Source organism: Hypomesus nipponensis, chromosome 2 (genome assembly GCF_054491055.1).
Source record: "Hypomesus nipponensis isolate SF chromosome 2, ASM5449105v1, whole genome shotgun sequence".
NCBI classification, from domain to species: Eukaryota; Metazoa; Chordata; class Actinopteri; order Osmeriformes; family Osmeridae; genus Hypomesus; species Hypomesus nipponensis.
In genome coordinates this window covers 7,479,541-7,499,499 of record NC_140362.1, presented here as the reverse complement: position 1 = coordinate 7,499,499, position 19,959 = coordinate 7,479,541, and the positions used below count along the sequence as shown (strand labels likewise).

Genomic DNA, 19,959 nt, shown 5'->3' with positions numbered 1-19,959 from the left:
TTTTGTGTTGAAAATAGCATCTGATATTTACACAGATAACAGACATCCTTCTCTGCGGTACTGCGTACCGGTGAGTACCGGCCCACTTCGAGCACTGGTGACATCACCAGTGGGGAATTGATTACAAGATTACACAGTGTTGGCACTGTCTTGACTATTGACTGGATGGTATGGGGGGATGAGGAGGGGTTGGAGTTGAAGGGATTGCCTCTGACATCTGTGATCCTTTTGTGAACATGGCTGCCTGAACAAAGACCCTTAATCGACTTTCTTACCTCGAGCCTGCCAGCTATATTGTGATTACAAGTCTTTTCTCAGTTTAGTTTGATATATCTTATCTGGGCCCTCAGAGTGCTGAAATCTGTGTTCTTATAGAAAAAACACCAAACTGGTCTCAATGCTCTTTTTGCGGTTGTCTTGCGTTTGGCTTTGCACATCTTTCTAAGATTATGACTGACACTGTGACCATGTAGAGTCGTGTATGTTTTTGTACCTGACCCATGTAGCAATATAAAAATCGATCTCTCGATCTCTGTCTTATACTGTTCGGGGTGTGTGCCGTGCGTGTATGGCTATGGACCCGCCCCTCCTCACGTCATGCATGCATTTTGAAACAGTAGGTGTGTTCGACTTCATGCAGCGCCGGCGTCGCCTGCAGCCGCCTGCAGCCCGGCTGACTTGAAGCAGCCAATGGCATTCTCATCTTCAAGGCAGCCGGCTACAGCCGACTGGCGGCGCCGCCGTTGCTGCATGAAGTCGAACACACCTAATATCCGCTGTCGGTGATCGGATGCTCCCTGTCAGCATCCTGTCTTCTCATCACGGCCGCCTGAACCAAGAGGTAAGAATGTGTTTGAAAATGTAATTGTAGTCATCCGTTTACAAATGTAAGTGCCCTACAGGGCATATGCCACAGCTGTGTGGCAACAAGGACATTGTTTGAATGTGTCTTCTTTCTTTCGTCATCATATAAAGGCCTGCACTGATGCACTCTTTTTCGTTGTTGAGACAATTCGTATTGTCAGTAGTTGTGGGATATGTCTTATGATAGGTATGTTATCGCCATTATGGATTAATTGTTCAAATGTGTCTTTCCCCTATTGTTCGTGAATATTCCCCTACATCTATCGCTTGTCGCTGCAGAGTTGAATCCATCCAAAGATGCTTCCTATAAAGTCACTTCATAGCTTAAAGGACAAACGAGCATTGTCTACAATCTTGCCCCTATAATTTGGTAGAGAGTGAGCTTCGTGTGCCTGGTCTCTTCCCCATTTGTTGTGCTATTCTGTCCTTCGGAGTAATGTCGAATGTGTCGGACAGCACGGTTGACTCAATACTGAAACACTTTCTCCGGCAATCGTTGGACAATACAAATTCTCTAGACAGTGAGAAATGTTTCTTTCCGAAATGGTTTACTACGGGATGATATTGGCACACAAGACGGATGGCACGTGCACGCGCAGCACATTATTGAATTGGATGGTAAGATTTACGAGGATGCTGTTATACCGCGTACTGTCAGTGACATTCAAATGAGAAATGAGCTACAGAGCAGCACCCAGCCCAGCAATGCTCAAATCATTCACAATGGATTATTGATTGTAATCTTGACGTGCATTTTGCCCATATAGCCTACAGCTGTTTCCTCCATAGATGCCGCTCTAAAGAGCTCCCTTTTCAGCAGCCTGCCCTTGAGTACCCAACTTGCCCAGCAGCAAGAGAGTAAACATGATCTAACTTCGAAGTGTCATTTAATATTTTAATATTGTTTTTTAGTTGCCTCATGGAAAAAAGTAGTCCTATGTGGATACACTGAACGTCCGTGAATGACACCATGAAACCGGCCGCAAGCGGCGCTGCCGACACGGCACAGCAGCGGCAGGGGGACAATAGCAACAGAAAGCAACAGAGAGCCTCTTCTCCGTCTGGGGGAAAAGAGACAGGATCTAAATGGACACAGAAAAGCAACACTCAGGCTAAGTCCATCACGTCAAAACAAAGCGCTGGAAGAAGCGGCCGTGGTCAGTCGCCCATTTCAACCGCTACCAGCAAAGAAAGGCAGTCATTCAAAGGCGCGACAGCTGTCCAGGCTACTGGTACTGAAAACCCTACACAGATCAGGGCCGTGACAAGTGAGCGAGCCGAAGAGCGCACTAATATTCCCGAAGATACACGTTGCACTGACTTATTGTCTCCAACTAGGGGAGAGCCGATCCGTGTTGTCTCTGACCAGCCTTGTTCATCGAAATCGCCCAAATTAAAAAGCAAACACCCGAGAGGAGACAGTACTTCAAACGGCCAAAAGAAAAGCTCCAAGAGCACCGTGGGCTGCGGGCCTGGGTTTTGGAAAGAGGGGTGCTTACAGTCTGAATTGATACAGTTCCATCTGAACAAGAGTTTGGGGAAAAAGGTGGGGAAGATGCAGACAAAAACACCTCCGTCACCGGCCTCCGAATCAGAACTGTCCCTCGAGGCAGCTATTCATGAACCAGTGCCTCCCCTGCCCGACCAGAGATTGCAAGATGAAATAGAGAAACTGGAGGATGAAAACGAAGAGTTGAAGGTAAACTTAAATGCCGGTGTTTGTTTTTAGCCACGGTATAACGTGTCTTAAATTGATAATATTCACCAATAATCGCTATCATTTATAGAATGAAATACAGGAAATGCGAGTAGAGATGGATGAAATGCGAGACTCATTCTATGAAGAAGACGCTTGCCAACTGCAGGACATGCGTCGCGAGTTGGAAAGGGCCAATAAGAATTGCAGGATTCTTCAGTACCGTCTGAGGAAAGCGGAAAGGAAGAGGCTCCGCTTTGCCGAAACTGGTGAGGTGGACGGGGAACTGCTGAGGAGCTTGGAACAAGACCTGAAGGTATGGTGCTCAAATGTTTGTTCAATTGAACATGGCAGTATAGGGTGTGGTGCTAGATCACTACCTGATGTTTTGTTGTTGCAACTCCCCGTGTACTGCATTGTCTTGCATTGCCTCACATTGTTTTCTATTCTAATTTTGTATTCTATCTAGGTGGCAAAAGATGTCTCAGTGAGGCTGCACCATGAACTGGAAAGTGTGGAGGAAAGACGGACAAAGACAGAGGAGGAGAATGACAACCTGAGACAGCAGTTTATAGAAGTGGAGGTGACTAAGCAAGCTCTGCAGAACGAACTGGAGAAGGCCAAGGAGGTACGACTGAATGCATGTGTCTGTGTGCGTGCGTGCACATGTCTTGATGACATCACTACCCCTTCCTTGAAGTTGAGAAAAAGATAATTTAAATTTTTTTTCTGTGTAGCTGTCACTGAAAAGAAGAGGGAACAAGGACATGCAGAGATCAGAGAAAAGGGTTCCGCAGACACCCATAGAAGTGAGGTTATGCATTGTGTACATTAAAAAACACATTTGAATTACCACAAATGTCAATGAATCTGGGTTCATTTTCATAGTTCTTGACGAAATGTCTAACCCTTGACAGGAGGAAAATGAGGACCTGAAATGCCAACTGGCCTTCATCAAGGAAGAGGCAGTCTTGATGAGAAAGAAGATGGCCAAGATCGACAAGGAGAAGGACCGCCTTGAGGCCGAGCTTCAAAAGTATCGCTCCTTCTACGGAGATGTGGACAGCCCCCTGCCCAAGGGTGAGGCGGGGGGACCACCAACCACGCGCGAATCAGAGCTCAAGCTCCGCCTGCGTCTGGTGGAGGAGGAGGCCAACATTCTAGGAAGGAAGATCGTTGAGCTAGAGGTGATTGATTACTGATTGATTTAAGCAAACACACAACATTCAGTGACGGCACACATGGAAATTACTCATCAAGTCACAAACTAATTTTGGCCTATGCCTCTCGCCATAGGTGGAGAACCGTGGTCTGAAGGCAGAACTGGAGGACATGCGCGAGGATAGCCTGGCAGCATGCGGCGGGTCGAGGGACCACAGCTCCAAGCTGCAGGGCGAGGCTCTGTCAGAGCTCCGGCAGCAGCTGCAGCTAGTGGAGGACGAAGCAGAGCTGCTACGCAGGTAGGACTGGAAAAGCATAACATCACACATGACAGAGCCTGTTTTTCCTCAAACTGGGTGCAATTGCCCCAATTGCAAAGCTCATTGGTTTGGTTAAAATATGACCCACTGAAACCCATTCATTAGATATTTAAACACACACACCTAAACACATTGACTATGTAAACCAAATCTCATTTTACGAGGTGTTTTATCGGTATCCATAGTACATTTTCCCTCATGTCCTACAGGAACTTAGCTGATGTGGAAGAGGAAAACAAGAAGGTAACGGGTGAGCTCAACAAACTAAAGTACAAGGAGGGCTCTCGCCATGGAGCAGGAGGGGCCGGGGGGGGAGGAGGAGCAGATGCTGCCAAGATGGAGGTCCTCCAGGAGGAACTGAAGGCAGCTAGGCTGCAGATTAATGAGCTGAGCGGCAAGGTGATGCAGCAGCAGTACGAGAACCGCGTGCTGCTGTCCAACATGCAGCGTTACGACCTGGCCTCGCACCTCTCCCTGCGCTCCAGCCCTCGGGACAGCGATGCTGAAAGTGACGGGGGTCGCGACGACGGCTCCTCCTCGCCTCGCCTTCTCCCGCCACACCGAAAGCGTGAGGGTCCTATTGGAGGGGAAAGCGACTCGGATGAGGTCAGGAACATGCGTTGCCTGACACCAACTCGCTCCCTCTACTCCCCAGACACCCGTTTTTTATCCCGGAGCCTGAAAGACAGGCAGCAGATGATTGACATCCGCATTGAGGCGGAGAGATTGAGCCGAACCATAGACAGGCTCATAGCTGACACCAGTACCATCATCGCTGAGGCCAGGGTCTATGTGTCCAATGGGGAGCTGTTTGAGGAGGATGAGGGGAGTCGTATCCGTGAGCACGAATTGTTGTACCGCATCAACGCCCAAATGAAGGCCTTCCGGAAGGAGCTACAGGGATTCATTGACCGGCTGGAGGTCCCCAAGCCTGAGGAAAAGACAGATGAGGAACCTCTATCTGTGAGTAGGAGGGAGACCCTCCTCATACTAACAGTATGAAGACAGAGACAAAGATGGAAGTCAGCCATTCAGACAAAAACATGTATGCACATGCTCACTCACTCTTTCACTCACTCTTTCACTCACTTACTTACTCATTCAAGCACTTCAAAAGCTGTCCCACCCACTTTTGAAAACAAACTCACTTCCCCTCTTTTAGTGGTTTTATTCAAATGATCTAGCCATTAAGCTGGGTTAGGCAAGTTTTGCGAAGCTAGCTATTTTTGCTTCTGTTTCACACGATTCAAACCTAAACATCCCACCCCCTCCCTTCAAAGCCACTCCCACAAAACTACAGTTACGCACATTAAGTGCAGGGGTAGAGTGCGCACAGCTAGGTAGACAGACAGGTAGCCTGTCCAATCATTAGTCAGTGTACGGCCTGATGATTTGTTGTGTTTATTACAGTCTTGTGACACCCATAGATGTCAGATTGATTTCATTTTACCGTCAAACTTTTATATGTATTGGTTGCTATCAAGATGTGAAAGATTATTTAGGCAAATGTGACAAAAAGTGAATCTCAAACACACTAGATATCATGCCTTTAAGATTAGGAATGTAAATATAGTTCCTGTTTCTTTTATTATCTCTGTTCACTAACAGCCTTCTTCTGCTCATTCCCTGTACAATTCCATTTTCTACATTTGTGATCCCAACACATCCCTCTTTGATCCAACCCAACCAGATGTTTCAACCTATCATTTTACTGATCCTTATACTTGTCCTATTTTCATCACTTTCTTATGCCACCATCTTTAAGTTAGTTTTTCTTTTCACCCTTTTCTTTGTTCTGTAAAAGTACACCTGCCCATATTACATCTGTTACACCTTTATTTTTCTTTACTTGTTCTATTTATTTTAAACATACACAAGGTCACACTAGGTACAGGAGGCTCTTTCTTCATTTATCATGATCCAACTCAGAAGCTCTCAACCAATACTGGGGACATGTCACATCAAAGAGACACATCAGTGTATATGAGGTGAGTAGAGACTACTGAATGTCTCTGTACTGTGTTTGGAATCCATGCTACAGTACTAAACATCTGTTATTATACTAAAACTCCAGGTTGGATGTCACTGGATGTGTATCTTCATACAAACAAATCTGATTTAATTAAGTTAATTAATTAAGTTAAAAGTTATGTTAAAAGTTATATTATCAGTTGATGCTGTACATTTATGGGTATTAAAGGCCTGCAGGCCCCGTCGCAAGTATAAATATACTTTGTGACTATAGTGACACCAAGACACCTACCGTATGCTGTAGTCTAGTCACCTGTCTTGAAAAAAGAAGTAAAACATTTAAAAAGCAAATGTTGCAAGCTTATGAGCTGAACATATATTCTCAAAGTGAAATGCGTCTGCTCCATTTGTCGTCTTTGTTTTCACCTCTTGAACTTAAATTAAGTTGGAAATAAAGGCAGCCATGTTTTCTTTTCACTCGTGGTATCATTGCTGCCTGCTTAAAGCTGTAGATGTTGTCAACTGTATGCTGAGTCCCTCTCATAGACTACCAACAATGACTGAAGCCACACAGGACTTTATGTGACAGCAGTCTTGTCACATATTACGTTCCAGGTCTTACAACAATTGGAAGCCAGAAATAGACTGGATGTGTTGGATTGTTTATATAAATATGCGGATTGCTCCAGAAATGGTGGCGGGACAAGTCATTTACTCTCATTCCACCGCTGGATAATGCGTCATATATTAAAACCAGCTGTGAGGGGGAGATGTGTGCGTGCGGAGATTTGCAGCTGTTGCGCAAGTACTGTTTGGGCATCATTAAAATGACATCTACCTCGTTTAATTTGTGTGCGATTTCATTTGCGCGCAAGACAACAACGTAACATCGCCTAAGAAAACAGCCTTTGGAAAACACCGCGTTTGGTTGTCAGTCAACGTCATGTTTAGGCACTAACAGATAGACATTACCGCCTAGAAGACCTAGTGCCATAGTTTTAGGGTAGCCTGTTTGTCAGTAAAGTAATGTCAACAAGGTTGTTTACTAAGAACATCCAATCCATCTTGTTCTTGATTGAGGATAGTCTTCAGTCAACATGTTGTGACATTAATGGGCAAAAGATAGCCCTGACGTCAAAGTTCTGGCAAAAGCGGGATGGGTATTGCACGTAAACGTAATGACTGCCACCGTACACTGGACTCCAGTGGTATGTGGCTAAACACAAATCAAAGACCAGCGTTATATTGCAGCTTCTGACAGTACTGAGACGTGATTATCCTGTTCAAACAAGTTCTGCGCCAACATTTCTCCGTTTCTACCAGCTGGTTATTGAAGGAAAACATATGCATGGTTACAGGGGTAAAAATACTCCGCAGCCCTTACATTAGTGGGTCATGTATATTTTTGGCAATATCTCTGTCTACGACGGAGTCGTTACTGGGTGCCCCTGACTACAAGCAGCGAAATAGTTCCTTACAAAGTTTATGGTTACGTAATGAAAACGCGTCTACGATTTGACATGCAAAGACGCTCAGAGACATCTGTAAGTGGGGGAATGTAGAGTGAGACCTCAGCAGACTGTCTCAAACCAGAATGACAGTTTGACCTTGTAAAGGTTGGGTGACATGGAGCGGACAAAATGCGCCTAGTGGCTGTTGCGCGGTGGTAGCTGCGGTGGTGGCTGCCGTAGAGAACAGGCGACAAGGGAAATGGCCGGGGTTTGTTAAGCTGCGGCTACATACCGGTCACCAGAAGGCTGTCATTTTTTGTTTTCTTGTTACTGGATGAGAAATGTGGAATGCTTTCGGAAATGGGTCAGGGTTGCACGGGGGTGGTGATGGTGGCGGGTACGTGCCAGGTCAGGGTTGGGAATTCGTTCCGTGCTCGAGGCTGGGCAGAGAGAGGGGCAGGGGGGAAAGTTGCAGTCCGCTTAGGAGGGTCTCATCTCCCCCCACCGTCGGCCAGTTTTTCGAGCAGCTTCAACCGGGAGTTGGAACATCACTTGAGGATGCTCATCACACTCGCATAAAAAAAAAATTTGAAGACTTAAAAAAACGCCACGGACAAGACAAGAAGGAATGGATGCGAGAGAAGGAAATACTCTTAAGACAAGTTGCTGAGATACAAGTAAATAAAGTTAGCTGCAGGACTAAAAATGAAATCGCTCTCCAGCTGACAGTAGGATTTTACTCTATCATGTAAAGGTGTCTTCATTTTCGTTTTGCAGGGTGGGGAGAACAGAAGGATTTTGTTAGACCTGAAATCGGTTTTGGAAGAGGTACAGTGGGAAGTAAAGAGAGAGGAGGAGAAGAGGAGCGAGCTACAACTGCATTACAGAAGGGACAGATGTGCATGGGACTTAGAGAGAGCAGAGCTGAAATGCCGAATTGCACAGGTACAATAACAACAACCGTCAAATAACGTCATTTTAGGCATTTTCTATGTAACATAGGTATTTGAGTGACTGTGCTTATGTGTTCATACTGTAGAGAGATTCAGTGAGCTCGACTTCAGTTTACTGAGCAAATGCAGTTTACCAAGTAGACCTACCTGGGTTAGGATACCATGCATTTTTTATTTCTCCAACAACTCTCCCCTGCCAGCACTCAGACTCTCAGATTATATGTCGGAGGCCCAAGATGCGTAAATGTGGTGAGTAGGGTTGGGGGTCACACTTATCACTCAGTTATTGAGGCGATAAGTCTTCCTGGCACCCCTTCAAGCTCCCACTAAGACAAAAGCTCTACACCCGAAACGAGAAAAGCTTAGTGTGTGTCCCTAGCCAGATCCACAGTTCACCTTTTACCAGTGTCTTCTCTCTGGATGAGCTATTGTGAACAGCTGCAAATCAACAATAGGCTAAATGGTTCTTCAAAGGAAGAAATAATTGCTTAGGGTTTTTTCCACTGTGGAAACAGTTTTAAAGCACATCAAATAGGATTGTTTCATTTTGAATTGTGTTTTCTAAAGAGCATTCTGGAGATGTGGAATTGTTGTTGAGGATTATGCCTAGTTAGTCTGAGATGGTCATGAAGCTCTCCATTGCGTTCATAGACACTGGGATAAAGCCTTGCAGACTTCTCTCTGTGTTAAATCTGCCTATGTTAGTCTTTCGTTCTAATGGAATAGATCATTCGCTACAGGTACAGTGTTCACAACATGTTCCTACTCACAACCTTAACAAGACAGAATCCGATTGAGCCGGCAGTGTTCTGGTGAGTGTGTTTATCTGGCCAGTCAGAAAGGAAAGATGCAGTCTTAATGCCCCTCTGACGTTTATGCCACCATGCCAATGTGACTGCCAGGGAGTTGTGTTTGTGTGTCTAAGTCTGGACAGTACAATATCACCTGTACATAAATCCTTGTCCAATCACACTGTGTAAACTACATCCTCTAGCATGTGACATTTCATACTTGTCTTGCCCAAGTAACCCGTATTTGGTTTACCGTTTAAGATCAGTTTTTTTACTTTTCTATGAGTCCAAGTCAAGTGAGCACTTTTCTCTTTTTTTGGACCAAACATGGTTCCTTGAATGGTATGGTTCCTTGAATTCAAATGTTGTCCCCTTTGGTTTTGAGCTAGTGGATACACTAGAGTTTGATTACATAAACAGAGAGGGAATGTTGGTTTGGCCTTCTGTAGAGCTATGCTGGGAGGAGTGCGCTCCATTGTAAAAACAGTTTTCTCCCTTCACCACATCCTGCTACAGCGTAGTTCAAACATAAGCTCCTCCTCCAAGCCCCCAGGCCCTTCCATCAGGCACCCAGTGACGGATATTTGCAGACAGAAATATTGTTTGTGCATACTTCTGATTTACTGAGAAAGAAGCATCCCCCCCTTCCAGTTACTCTCTTTCCCCACCCTGAGGAATGTGACAATGTAAGTCTTTGGCTGTGTGTCACCTATTTATAGTGGGACACCATGGTGACAGTCACCTTTCTACATAATGTGTGTGTCTCTTCAGTATGTGCAGTTAGTGTGTATGTGTTTGTGTGTGTGTGTGTGGGGGGGGGGGTATAAGTATGCTAAGAGAAGAGTCAGTCCAGTATCTGCCTTCCTCAGGCTATTTCTGTGCACTTCTCTGTTTTTGCACTCCTCCATTGTATGTTTATGTTATGGTTTGAAGTAGACTGTGGACAGTTCCAGTCATCCTTTCTCTGCAATTGTGAAAAGAGTTCAAAGCACTGGGACACAGACAGAACTGCTCTGTTCTGTCTCCCTACTTCATGGCCCTTGGCCGCTTGCAGAAGTAGCTTCTTGACAGAGAGCTTTATGATTGATTTTTTTGAGCACACAAAGTCCTGTGCTAATTCAAATTGAAAGCTGCATATTTTATTATTTGACTGCAGCAGAAGGCACATATTGACCACAGAGAAAGGAAGCAAATGTCCCCCAACTTTAAAGGGGCAATTGACTGCAAAACCGATTTTACCTTGTCATAGTTGAATAACGACAGTTCGATGGGTAAAATGAACATACCGTGATTATCAAAGTCCATTGACACCTCTTTCCTATTCAAATCTCAGATTTGAGGAGCCAAACATTCAACAGGCATGGCTGCTGTTGTCTTATGAGAAGATCCCGGCGAAGTTCGACACTCAATCATTCATTTGCTCTGAACATTTTACCCAAGACAGTTTTGACAACCTTGGACAATTGCAAGCAGGATTTGCTAGGAAGCTGAACCTGGAAAGAGGTGCTGTTCCGACCGTATGCTCATTGCAACCGCAAGCTATAAGGACAGTATGATGTTGTGCTAACAGTTATTAGCAATGCTAACGTTTTCTGTATAATATAGCATACCAGGTAGAATGCTAAATAAGTTTCTACACACATCAAATGGAGAAAGGCAGGTGCTTGATACAGGATACGTTAGCATTGCTAGTAACTGTTACTAGTAACACCTAGACTGTAGGCATGTAAACAAGTTTAGCTTGCTAACGCAAGAGCATAGGTAGAATGTGTGATAATTTAGCCTAGTTTATTGGCAATGGGGCTAACGTTGATTCATGTTCCTGACTGTGTTTCATTCAAATAAATAACCTGTGTAATGTAAATCTACAATTCACGATGCATGTTTGTCCACATCTTGGTCATGTTATTTTTCAGCAAGTTATTTAGAGCTAGCTAGCTAACTGAAGCCGAGTAGAATCAGGATATGGTTTGGTTGCTAAGCTGTAGCCTAACATTCTACCCACCCAAGTCAATCCAGTTTGCTTCAACAACAAAAGTGGAAACAAGTAATGTTATCATTTCAAATGATATATAGTCAATCTGTTGAAAACAGTGTTGTGTAGACACAATAGATTTATCTGCGCGTTTTTATTTCAAGTCTCCAACTTCGGTGTTTCAGCGAGTGCTGCTGTTGGCCGTGTTGCAGTTTTGCTCCCCAGCAAACAGCAACCAATCAGCGCACAGCTTATCTAAATATTAATGAGCATACCATAAAAGGAGAAAAGCTAGTGTTTTTTCCCGGGAACATTTCAGAGGATCTGTCAGTGGGCATAGAACAGCACCCGGGCCATTTTCAACCCAACCAATGTTACATACCCTATTCGGAGACCTTAAGGAACAGTGTGAAATACCCAAAAAACCCAGTCAATTGCCCCTTTAACCTCAACCCCTCATAGCAGATTTAAGGCCTGCTTGATATAAGTACAAGAAAACTACAACAAATGTCTTAACCATATTGAAATCTCATTTTGGGGTTGTCTTCAGGATGAACATTTGGGTTTGTGTTCTAGTTGTGTGCTGAATAGGAATTAGTTTGGGTTCATATTACATTGAGACATGTTATGGCCATTCTTATCTAATTTAACTACTTCTCTTGTATCCTCCCCTGTCATGGACACAGGAAGTAGGGGATGACAGGTTCTGGTGTGATATCCTGGGAAGCGAGAAATTGTCCATGATCCTCAGTGAACTCCACAGGATCTTTTAAGTCTCTTGTTTCTCTTGCCTCCTCTCATGTCTTTCTTTCTTTCTTTCTTTCCCCTTGTCCCTCTGGTCCGTCACTTCCACCATCTCTCTCCTCCTGCCACACCTTAATTATCATTCTTTTGCTTCCCTGATGTCATTCTGACCCCCTCTCCTCCCTTCCTCCCTCCCTCCCCAGCTGGAAGCTAGAGGAAGTGCAAGTGGGCTTGTCGTGGTTGGGGGTGTGGGTGCGGAGGTGGTGCAAGGAGGTGGGGTAGGGCCCAGTGAGACGCTGCGGAGGGACAGGGAGGAGCAGCGACAGCTGCTTGCCGACACCCACACGGCCGCCATGGACCTACGTTGTCGCCTGGATCTCAATGAGCGTGGCTGGCTCAAGGAGCGCTCCGAGCTGTTGGAGCGCTTCGCCTCTGAGAGGAGGGAGTGGGAGAGCCAGCTCAGAGACATGCAGACCAAGATAGATGAGGTGAGAGCAGACCTGGGTCAAATACTGTACTATGCAACAGTAGCTTGTAAATTTGCTGATCAGTTACACCCAGAGAGCTAAACTAGTATAGATGACCTCTCCACTCCTACATCATTTTCCCAAACTGATCTCACACTTTGACAAAGTTTAATATTATTACAATTATACTAAAAAATGATTTAAAATACGTTTTTAAAAAAGAAAGTAATTTTCAGTTTCAGATTTTGGCCAACTGCATCCTGAATTTTGGGTTTCGGCCTAGATTTTTCATTTTGGTGCATCACTAATAATGCCACCAGTGTAGTTATGGGTTTGTCTACATGTCAATTGAATGTTCAGTAGATGTGGTCATTCACACATCACACATGATGTTTTGAATGAATGAATGAAAACACGTCCATAAATGTGAAACATTGTTTGGCCACATGTCCTCCGGAACTGTGGACAGCGTGTCAGGTTGTGAGGTGGGGTAGGACCCAAATGCAAGAGAGAAGCGTGGCATTGCGAGGAACACAGGTTTATTCTCAAAAACCCGGGAACAAGTAGGGTACTCATGCAGACAAAGGGTATGCTAAGACAAAGACTGGACACCAAACAGGAACCTAAATACACAGAAACAAACAAGACACAGGTGAACACAATGAAACTGACGAGAACTGAACGAGACACAGGTGACGACAATGACAGGGAAACACTAGGACAGGGCAAAATCAAAAACAATAGGGGGGGCACGGCTGTGGCCGTGACACAGCGAGCTAACAGAATAGCAATAGACGTACAAAAGTTTGAATTATTTAAATAGTATACTTTTTATAATTCTAACTACTTCTGCATTGGAAACTCAAAATGCAAGACAGTAAACAGTGGTATATGGAAGATACTAAACACGCCTGCAGATCGTACCATCCGGTGCCTAGTTTTGCTCAAGACCTGCACACATCAAAGAGGTGCCACCCCATTCACAGCTTCAAGCTATTTCTGTCAGAACATGTGTCCTGTACCTTCAGGGCAAGGCTGGATTCCAGACCTGTTGCATGTCACGTGCTCTCATCAGAGTGTTGCTAATTAATTGTTTGTAATTCAACTGTGTGCTATGAAAGATGAGTGAGAGGTTTTTGGTAGGTAGCTGATGGACATAATGCTGCTTTTCCTGCAAAATAATGAGCTAACTGGATGCAAAAATCTGAAAGGAGAATAACCAACAATTCAACCCATGACTGTAGGACCCATTGTCTGTCATTGGCTTTGTGTCAAAGCTCAGTTCCCAGTCCTCAACTGTTAAGATATTTAGGAATAGGCAAGGAGGTGGGGGGTCAGATGAGATGCCCAAAAGGGAAATTGTAAGGATGGAGGCTGGGAGAGTTGGGTAGATGGGGAGAAGAGGTAGAGGAGGAGGAGGGGTAGAAACTCATGCTGTCAAGGCTGAGGGAAGTGGGTGGGGGGCCCTTGCTGAGTGGTGTAGAGAGTGTTCATAAACGACCCCCCCATGGTGAGGGGGATTTAAATCCGGCAAACTCAGGGAGCTGAGATTAGCTTCTTAATGAGGGAGGTCATCCAGCATGGCTAATAGTCACTGAAATCTCATTAACTATTTGTTTACCAATGCATTTATATGAAATAACACATTTGTCAAGATGCATACGACGAGCCAAGGGGAAAGGGGAAAACCCAGTAGAGGTTGAGTCTTTAACGTTTAAGTAAAGGATGTCTTCTTTTCCCCTCTCTTTCGTAGCTATACAAGGAGGTGAGATCAAGGAGAGAAAGAGGTGGGAACGTTCAAGATGTTGGTCAGAGGTTCAGTTTGCATTCCAGCAGTACGGGGTCCAGCTTGCTCAGTGAAGCCTCGGTCTCAGACCCCCCCAGCAGCAGCTGTCAGTCTGACACCCCCCAACGCACCAACCACAGCAACAGCAACTCTAGCAACAGTCATGGGTCGGCCGGTCGCTACGGAAGCAGCATGACGAATTCCACTGCCAACTGTGTCGTCAGGAGCAGCCAGGTGCAACGGTTGGATGAACTAGGCGGAGTCCCGCAGGCAGAAGAGGAGGAGTCTGTTGGGACACAGAAAGTTGACACTGCAGAGCTGGAGGCCATCTTGAAAGGAGTGATGGGACAGGGGCCTGAGAGGGACATCATGGATAAAGATAATGTCAGAGTCCGGGCACCTTTCAGCAGAAGCCATAGCAAGGACTCTAGCTACAGCAGCGTAAAAAAAAGGAACACAACAGCTCTCAACACTGTAAGTCAACTTCCAAAGATCTTACCAAGTATAGTTATCTAATTTCTTGTCCAAATATTACACTGAAAATAAGACACTATCACCTAACAAGTAACATTTTAGTGAGATTTAGGTTGTTTTTTTTACATAGCATCTTGAATATATTCGTAAGTGATAGTCTGGATAACGTCCTGTTTATAGTCATATCTCAGATGAAACAAGCTTTTATTTTAGCTTATTGTCATAAGGTTTGTAATGTGCTGTTATTTGTTATGTAAGATGGCTCATCATGTTTCTAGAAAAATACTTACTTGATGTAAGAAAATAAATCATATTTATTTATCTTTAAAGGCCTACATTTTAAATATAATTTTAAGTAATCTTAAATTTTGTTTGTGGCATATTTTCCAGTGTTGACTGTATCTTCACTACTACCCTTCATCCTCTCCTCCATTCCCCTACTTGTCTTGCACTGTCACTCAATATTCTTTCAACTCTTCCTTCCTCCTCTGCCCTCATCATGTCTTTCTTTTCTCTGAATCAATCCTTGGCTTTACCCAATCTATCAATCTTATCTTTCATTAATACCCATCTGCCTTTCTCTCTCTCTGTCTAGGCTTTGAAGGAGATAGCTCGGGTCAGTGAGGAGCTGTGTAGCTACCAGGATGAGATCAGGAGGAAGGCTAAAGATAAGAGGTGAAGTCCTCGGTCCTCAGTATTTCCTCCCTAACCAGACAACATAAGGGAATAGTTGACCATCAAGCTAACTTTAGGAACATTTTTCTTTGCAGAGTTCAATGTTAAAGAAGTCCAGATCATGTAATCGTTGTATAAAAGAAATAAAACATTTGGGGAGGTATGATATATCACAAATAGGGCTCTGAAAAATTACGCGTTATAGCGTTATGATTAAATTACAGGATTAATTCGTCATTTTTGTTTAACGCATTTAATGTAATATAACCACAATTCCACCCAATCTGCAACTTCTGGATGAGAAGTTCTTGTTCCAAAAAAACTAAGATGGAACATCCAATAAAACCAAAGTAATATGCACACTCTGCGGGAAGACGTTATCGCTCTGGATAAGAGCGTCTGCTAAATGACTGAATGCTAAATGACTATGTTATCGTTTCACCGAAGCAATACCAGCCTAAAGTAACCTATACCACCTTAACGGGAAGCGTGCGTTGGTCGGCGAGGGGGGTTCAAGTAGAATGCGCCAAACCACCCCGACTGAACAGCGTAGGGCCCTCACAAAGTCTGCCTGTGACAAGGTGACTAGCACAGTTGCCAAATGTATTGCAAAAAGCTGTAGACGTATTGATATTGTTGAGGACGGGGGGTTCATCAAAGTTTTGCGAGTGGCAACGGGTGACTCAAGCATCAAGGTACGGCAAAATCAAAGACGCACACTAATGACAAATTTGGAAAATCGGTAATATGTAATTAATCATGATTAATCCACAGAAACCTGTGATTAATTTGATTAATATTTTTAATCATTTCACAGCCCTAATCACAAATATACCATGGGTTGTGGCATTTGACGGCACAAACCACGTTGGTATATTTGTGATATACTACACCCTCTGGTGGTTTATTGCTTCAGTCCAGCTACGTTTTCTTAGCTACTTATCTCTCTCACACTAGGGGCAATACTGAGTTCCCGTACCTCTTGGAAGATGGTCAAAAGGGTGGGTACAAAGATAGTACCAGACTAGAGAGGGATGAGATAACTTTTGACCTCAACCAGCTCTACGCAGATCTTCGGGTCCTGGAGGAGCAGAACTGGATCACCTGGTCGGCCAATACAAAGGACTCCTGGTCTTCCAGTAGCAAGAAACAAAAAACAAACACCACACATCCCGGGCAAGAGAAGGTGGCTCCACCCATCCCCCCTCGCCTCACTTCCTGGTACCTCAGCAACCCCACTCCCCCAGAGCCAGAAGTACAGACCCAAGAGTCACTTGCTCTCAGAAAGTGCCATAGCCCTTGTGTGGTGGTGGATAGGAAGTCAAACAGTCCATCAATTGTGAGGAAGTTTGAGGCAATGCTGCAGGAGAATGAGGGTAAAGTCCTTACAGAGGTGGGTGTAGCCTCCTGTTCTGTGCCCACCAACTCTAACTGCAACACGGGCTGCTGCCATAACCGCTGGTCCTGCGATGGCAGCCGGTTTGGCAGCAGCAAGTCGTCCACTTACGTTCCTGTCCAGAAGAGCCTATCTGAGATGAACATCCTGACCGTGGGGAGGGACAACCGATTAGACCATAGACTTTCTGATAGCCCGAAGAGCAAAGAAGCACAGAAGCTGGTCATGGGTGAAAATTCACCATACTTTTTGGATCTACCTGCCTCAAATCTCCCCCTTGTCTGCTCTAACACCCACGGATCCCGGAGGAACATTACCCTTGAGCAGAAGACGGCTGAGTTCAACCAAACTTTGTTTCAGGCTGAGATGGGCCTGGGTATCAATGAGGAAGATTTTATCCCAGCAGGTGTCTCTGTGGGTTGTGAACCAGTTTGTCCAACTGTAGGTGATGAGGTCACTTCCCGGGGTGCCATAGTTGACCTTCAACCCCAGAGAACAGAGGTCAAACACCAGAGAGGCAAGCCTGACATCTTCAGTGTCCAGAGTCCTGGGCACACCCTCTCCAGCCCACCATCTCACTATCCTGAGGTCAAACTTAGGATACCCTCCCTAGACTCAAGACATCAAGAGCGCGAAGTGTTGGTCACCTTTGACAGTTCAACATCTAACGTAGTCTCACATGACTCAAACGCTGTAATGTCAAACATCCCGTCCCAGATCACACGACATAGAGTAGCAGAACCTGTCAACCTTGAGGCGTATTGTGTGAGTGCCAGTCCAAAACAGAACAAGGCTCAACACGGAGAAAGGCCTCACCAGGCTAATGCAGGCAGTACAGCCCAATCCCTTCCAGACACCCTGCCTACGCAGGCTGGACATATAGCCCAGGCAGATACCCCCAGACCCAGTTGTCGGATCCTTAATGACCACCCGTGGAAGCCCCTGACTCTGGCTTCCTACCCACGGCCTGCAGATTCAAGGTCAAACTATGGAGCTGTAGAGAAGATTCTGAAAAGCTATGAAAGTGCTGCCTGGGCCCAGCAGTACCAGCAGAGGCAGCCCAGCCTCATTCAGGGGCCCCAACCTGGATTTAGCCAGGGAGAAAGTGACCGCATAGAGCTGATGGACATCCTGGAGATGGACCACCTGTCCCTTAAATCTGCCCCCAGAAAAACACAGACACGCTCTCACATCCACACACCCCTCACCCAGACGACCACCCGCAGAGAGACCCTTCCTGCGCAGGTCAGTACAATCTACCAGTCAAATATATGCAACCATGTGTGCATACACACACACTCTCACCATCTTATCTCATATATGCCAATTATTTTGACTGGTTCAGAGTGTTTCCTACAAAATGTCTTTAAATTAAAGAAAAAAAGTGCACCTTGCATTAATTCCATTCTGAAATACTTTCAAACTGCCCTTGGCAGAGGACAACACCACAGGGAATGTTGTTTATTTCTGATATGTGCAGAAAGAAGCCAAAGCCTCCCGCAATGTGAGCCATTTGAGTCAGTAACAAATCATTAGTGGCATAAAGTTAACTTGGAAGTTTGTCCAAATCCCTAAATCCAAAACCTTTAATCTTGGGGCTGCGTTGGCAAAGCTTTCTGGCCTTAGTGTTGCAATTTCATTGCATAAAATATTTTGCAGCAGCCAGCTGACTCAGAGGTCCAAGCAGACCACAGGTCTGAAGATTAGGCTGCTTTTATGTCATGCAAATGTTCCTGACATCCTGGGGATAGTTACCAGGCCAATTTGATTGGGCATGGAACCAGGAGCTACCGTATCTCTCTACTTTGAATGAAAATATTCGTCCATTTAACCAGGAAGGCTGTGGATTCCAGTAAATAAAGAATGAGCCGGAGCGCAAGAAACACAAAAAGTCAAGTGCTCTGGTGTAATTAAATATAGCGCTATTCTCACTGAATGCGCTTGGTTGTTTATCTTTAGGTCAATAACCTGAATTTTTCTGGTGCTTCCTTCTCCAACAGATGAGTGCACCTTTATGATTGTTGGTTTATAAGTTCTGTATGAATGCTCCGTGTAACTGGATTCTTACTTTACAGGGGAGCCAAGAAACGTCCTCATCAGAGTCTGTCCAGAAGACCTTCTCCAGGCCAGCTCGGCCCGCCAACCGCCGCCTCCCCTCTCGCTGGGCTAGCCACTCCCCATCACCCACCTCCTCTCCCTCTCCCTCCACCACTCCCGTCACACAGTCCAAAGTCTCTGCCCAGAAACACACCTTCTCCTACTCGGCATATCACACAGAAACAGTCATCATTTAACTGCAGGATGACTAGCCTGTGTCTAAACCATTAGGATGCCTTCTAATAACTCTGAGACAACTTTTGCTTTCCTTTTCTCCTCTGTGTAAATACCTACTCCAAGACTGTTAATCCAACTCAACTTGGAAGTGCTTTAGCTGTGAACAAGTTCAGGACTCCTCTTTAAAATGTATTGCTGCATTAGGTTGAGTTAACATTGCCGATTCCAGCTGTAGATTATCTGGGTCTAGCTGCAAGAACTGTACCTGTGTGACTTCATTGTTAAATTAGTTTTACATGCGTAAATTAGTGACTGTACATTACATACAGTACTTACAACAGTGTTGCAAAATAATGAACAAGCAGTAATTCTTATCAGTAGAAACCAGTAGAACTGTAGAAAACATGTATGTCCCTTTTTATAAATATCAACGAAAAAGCCGATCATTTTTAGGGTGTTTTACACTCTATCGCCGCATAGTTTCATGTCGATGGCTTAATTTGTAATTTACTGCTCTTAGGGTCCGTACAGCAATCAAGCATACCTACATATCTGAACAATGTATGAAATTAACAAGGCAATTTTATACTTTTATTAACTTCAAGTATATGGTTATCTAATGGATAATACAGTCTGTGGAATTAATGTGGTAAAGAAAGTTGTGAAACATCATGAAAGGGATGCCTTTGCTTTTCTTTGTGTGTAATAAATGTAAGAACATGTTTGATATTCCTTTCTTATAAATTCTGAAGTGTTTTCATGTTGCTAGAGAACCTGTGGTCATTCGAGGAAGTCATGCTGGAAGTCTGTTGAGTGCCTAAAAGTCCCAACACTGAGGGTTATCTCTTATCTTGCTCCAAGGGGTTCCAAGAAACTTAAGCATTTACGTTACTCTGACCGCAAAGCTACACAAGTCAGTCAATTATCTGTAGGTTGACACTTACTGCAACATGTCTGTGAT

At 44.7% G+C, this 19,959-nt stretch overlaps 2 protein-coding genes across 3 annotated transcripts; both read left to right on the top strand.

The window, feature by feature from the left end:
- The first annotated feature begins 706 nt into the window (after positions 1-706).
- mtcl3 (MTCL family member 3) lies at positions 707-6,029 on the top strand. 2 transcript variants are annotated; one of them, XM_084704015.1, is made up of 9 exons: positions 707-841; positions 1,777-2,563; positions 2,652-2,876; positions 3,030-3,188; positions 3,298-3,369; positions 3,478-3,747; positions 3,857-4,020; positions 4,251-5,086; positions 5,732-5,813. In XM_084704015.1, the coding sequence occupies exons 2-8, from the start codon at positions 1,835-1,837 to the stop codon at positions 5,041-5,043; spliced, it is 2,412 nt and encodes an 803-aa protein (XP_084560141.1). In that variant the 5' UTR covers positions 707-841; positions 1,777-1,834; the 3' UTR covers positions 5,044-5,086; positions 5,732-5,813. The 2 variants fall into 2 exon arrangements, with proteins under 2 accessions (XP_084560141.1, XP_084560132.1); XM_084704006.1 differs by having other exon boundaries at positions 708-841; positions 4,251-5,004; positions 5,732-6,029.
- Positions 6,030-7,289: 1,260 nt separating this feature from the next.
- On the top strand, positions 7,290-19,720 carry mtcl3a (MTCL family member 3a). The gene is made up of 7 exons (XM_084703996.1): positions 7,290-8,140; positions 8,241-8,408; positions 12,130-12,414; positions 14,147-14,653; positions 15,249-15,328; positions 16,286-17,969; positions 18,800-19,720. Exons 1-7 carry the CDS (start codon positions 7,805-7,807, stop codon positions 19,016-19,018), a joined length of 3,279 nt encoding a protein of 1,092 aa, XP_084560122.1. The 5' UTR covers positions 7,290-7,804; the 3' UTR covers positions 19,019-19,720.
- Positions 19,721-19,959: the final 239 nt, after the last annotated feature.

What these genes read in the sequence shown, in the direction of transcription:
- mtcl3 (XM_084704006.1), top strand. Translation starts at nt 1,835, where the DNA reads ATGAAACCGGCCGCAAGCGGCGCTGCCGACACGGCACAGCAGCGGCAG. An exon ending in ATGAAAACGAAGAGTTGAAG is followed by an intron (nt 2,564 to 2,651) that starts GTAAACTTAAAT and finishes TATCATTTATAG; the next exon opens with AATGAAATACAGGAAATGCG. An exon ending in CAGATGAGGAACCTCTATCT is followed by an intron (nt 5,005 to 5,731) that starts GTGAGTAGGAGG and finishes CAACCCAACCAG; the next exon opens with ATGTTTCAACCTATCATTTT.
- mtcl3a (XM_084703996.1), top strand. Translation starts at nt 7,805, where the DNA reads ATGTGGAATGCTTTCGGAAATGGGTCAGGGTTGCACGGGGGTGGTGAT. An exon ending in TGAAATGCCGAATTGCACAG is followed by an intron (nt 8,409 to 12,129) that starts GTACAATAACAA and finishes CTCCCTCCCCAG; the next exon opens with CTGGAAGCTAGAGGAAGTGC. An exon ending in TGCAGACCAAGATAGATGAG is followed by an intron (nt 12,415 to 14,146) that starts GTGAGAGCAGAC and finishes TCTCTTTCGTAG; the next exon opens with CTATACAAGGAGGTGAGATC.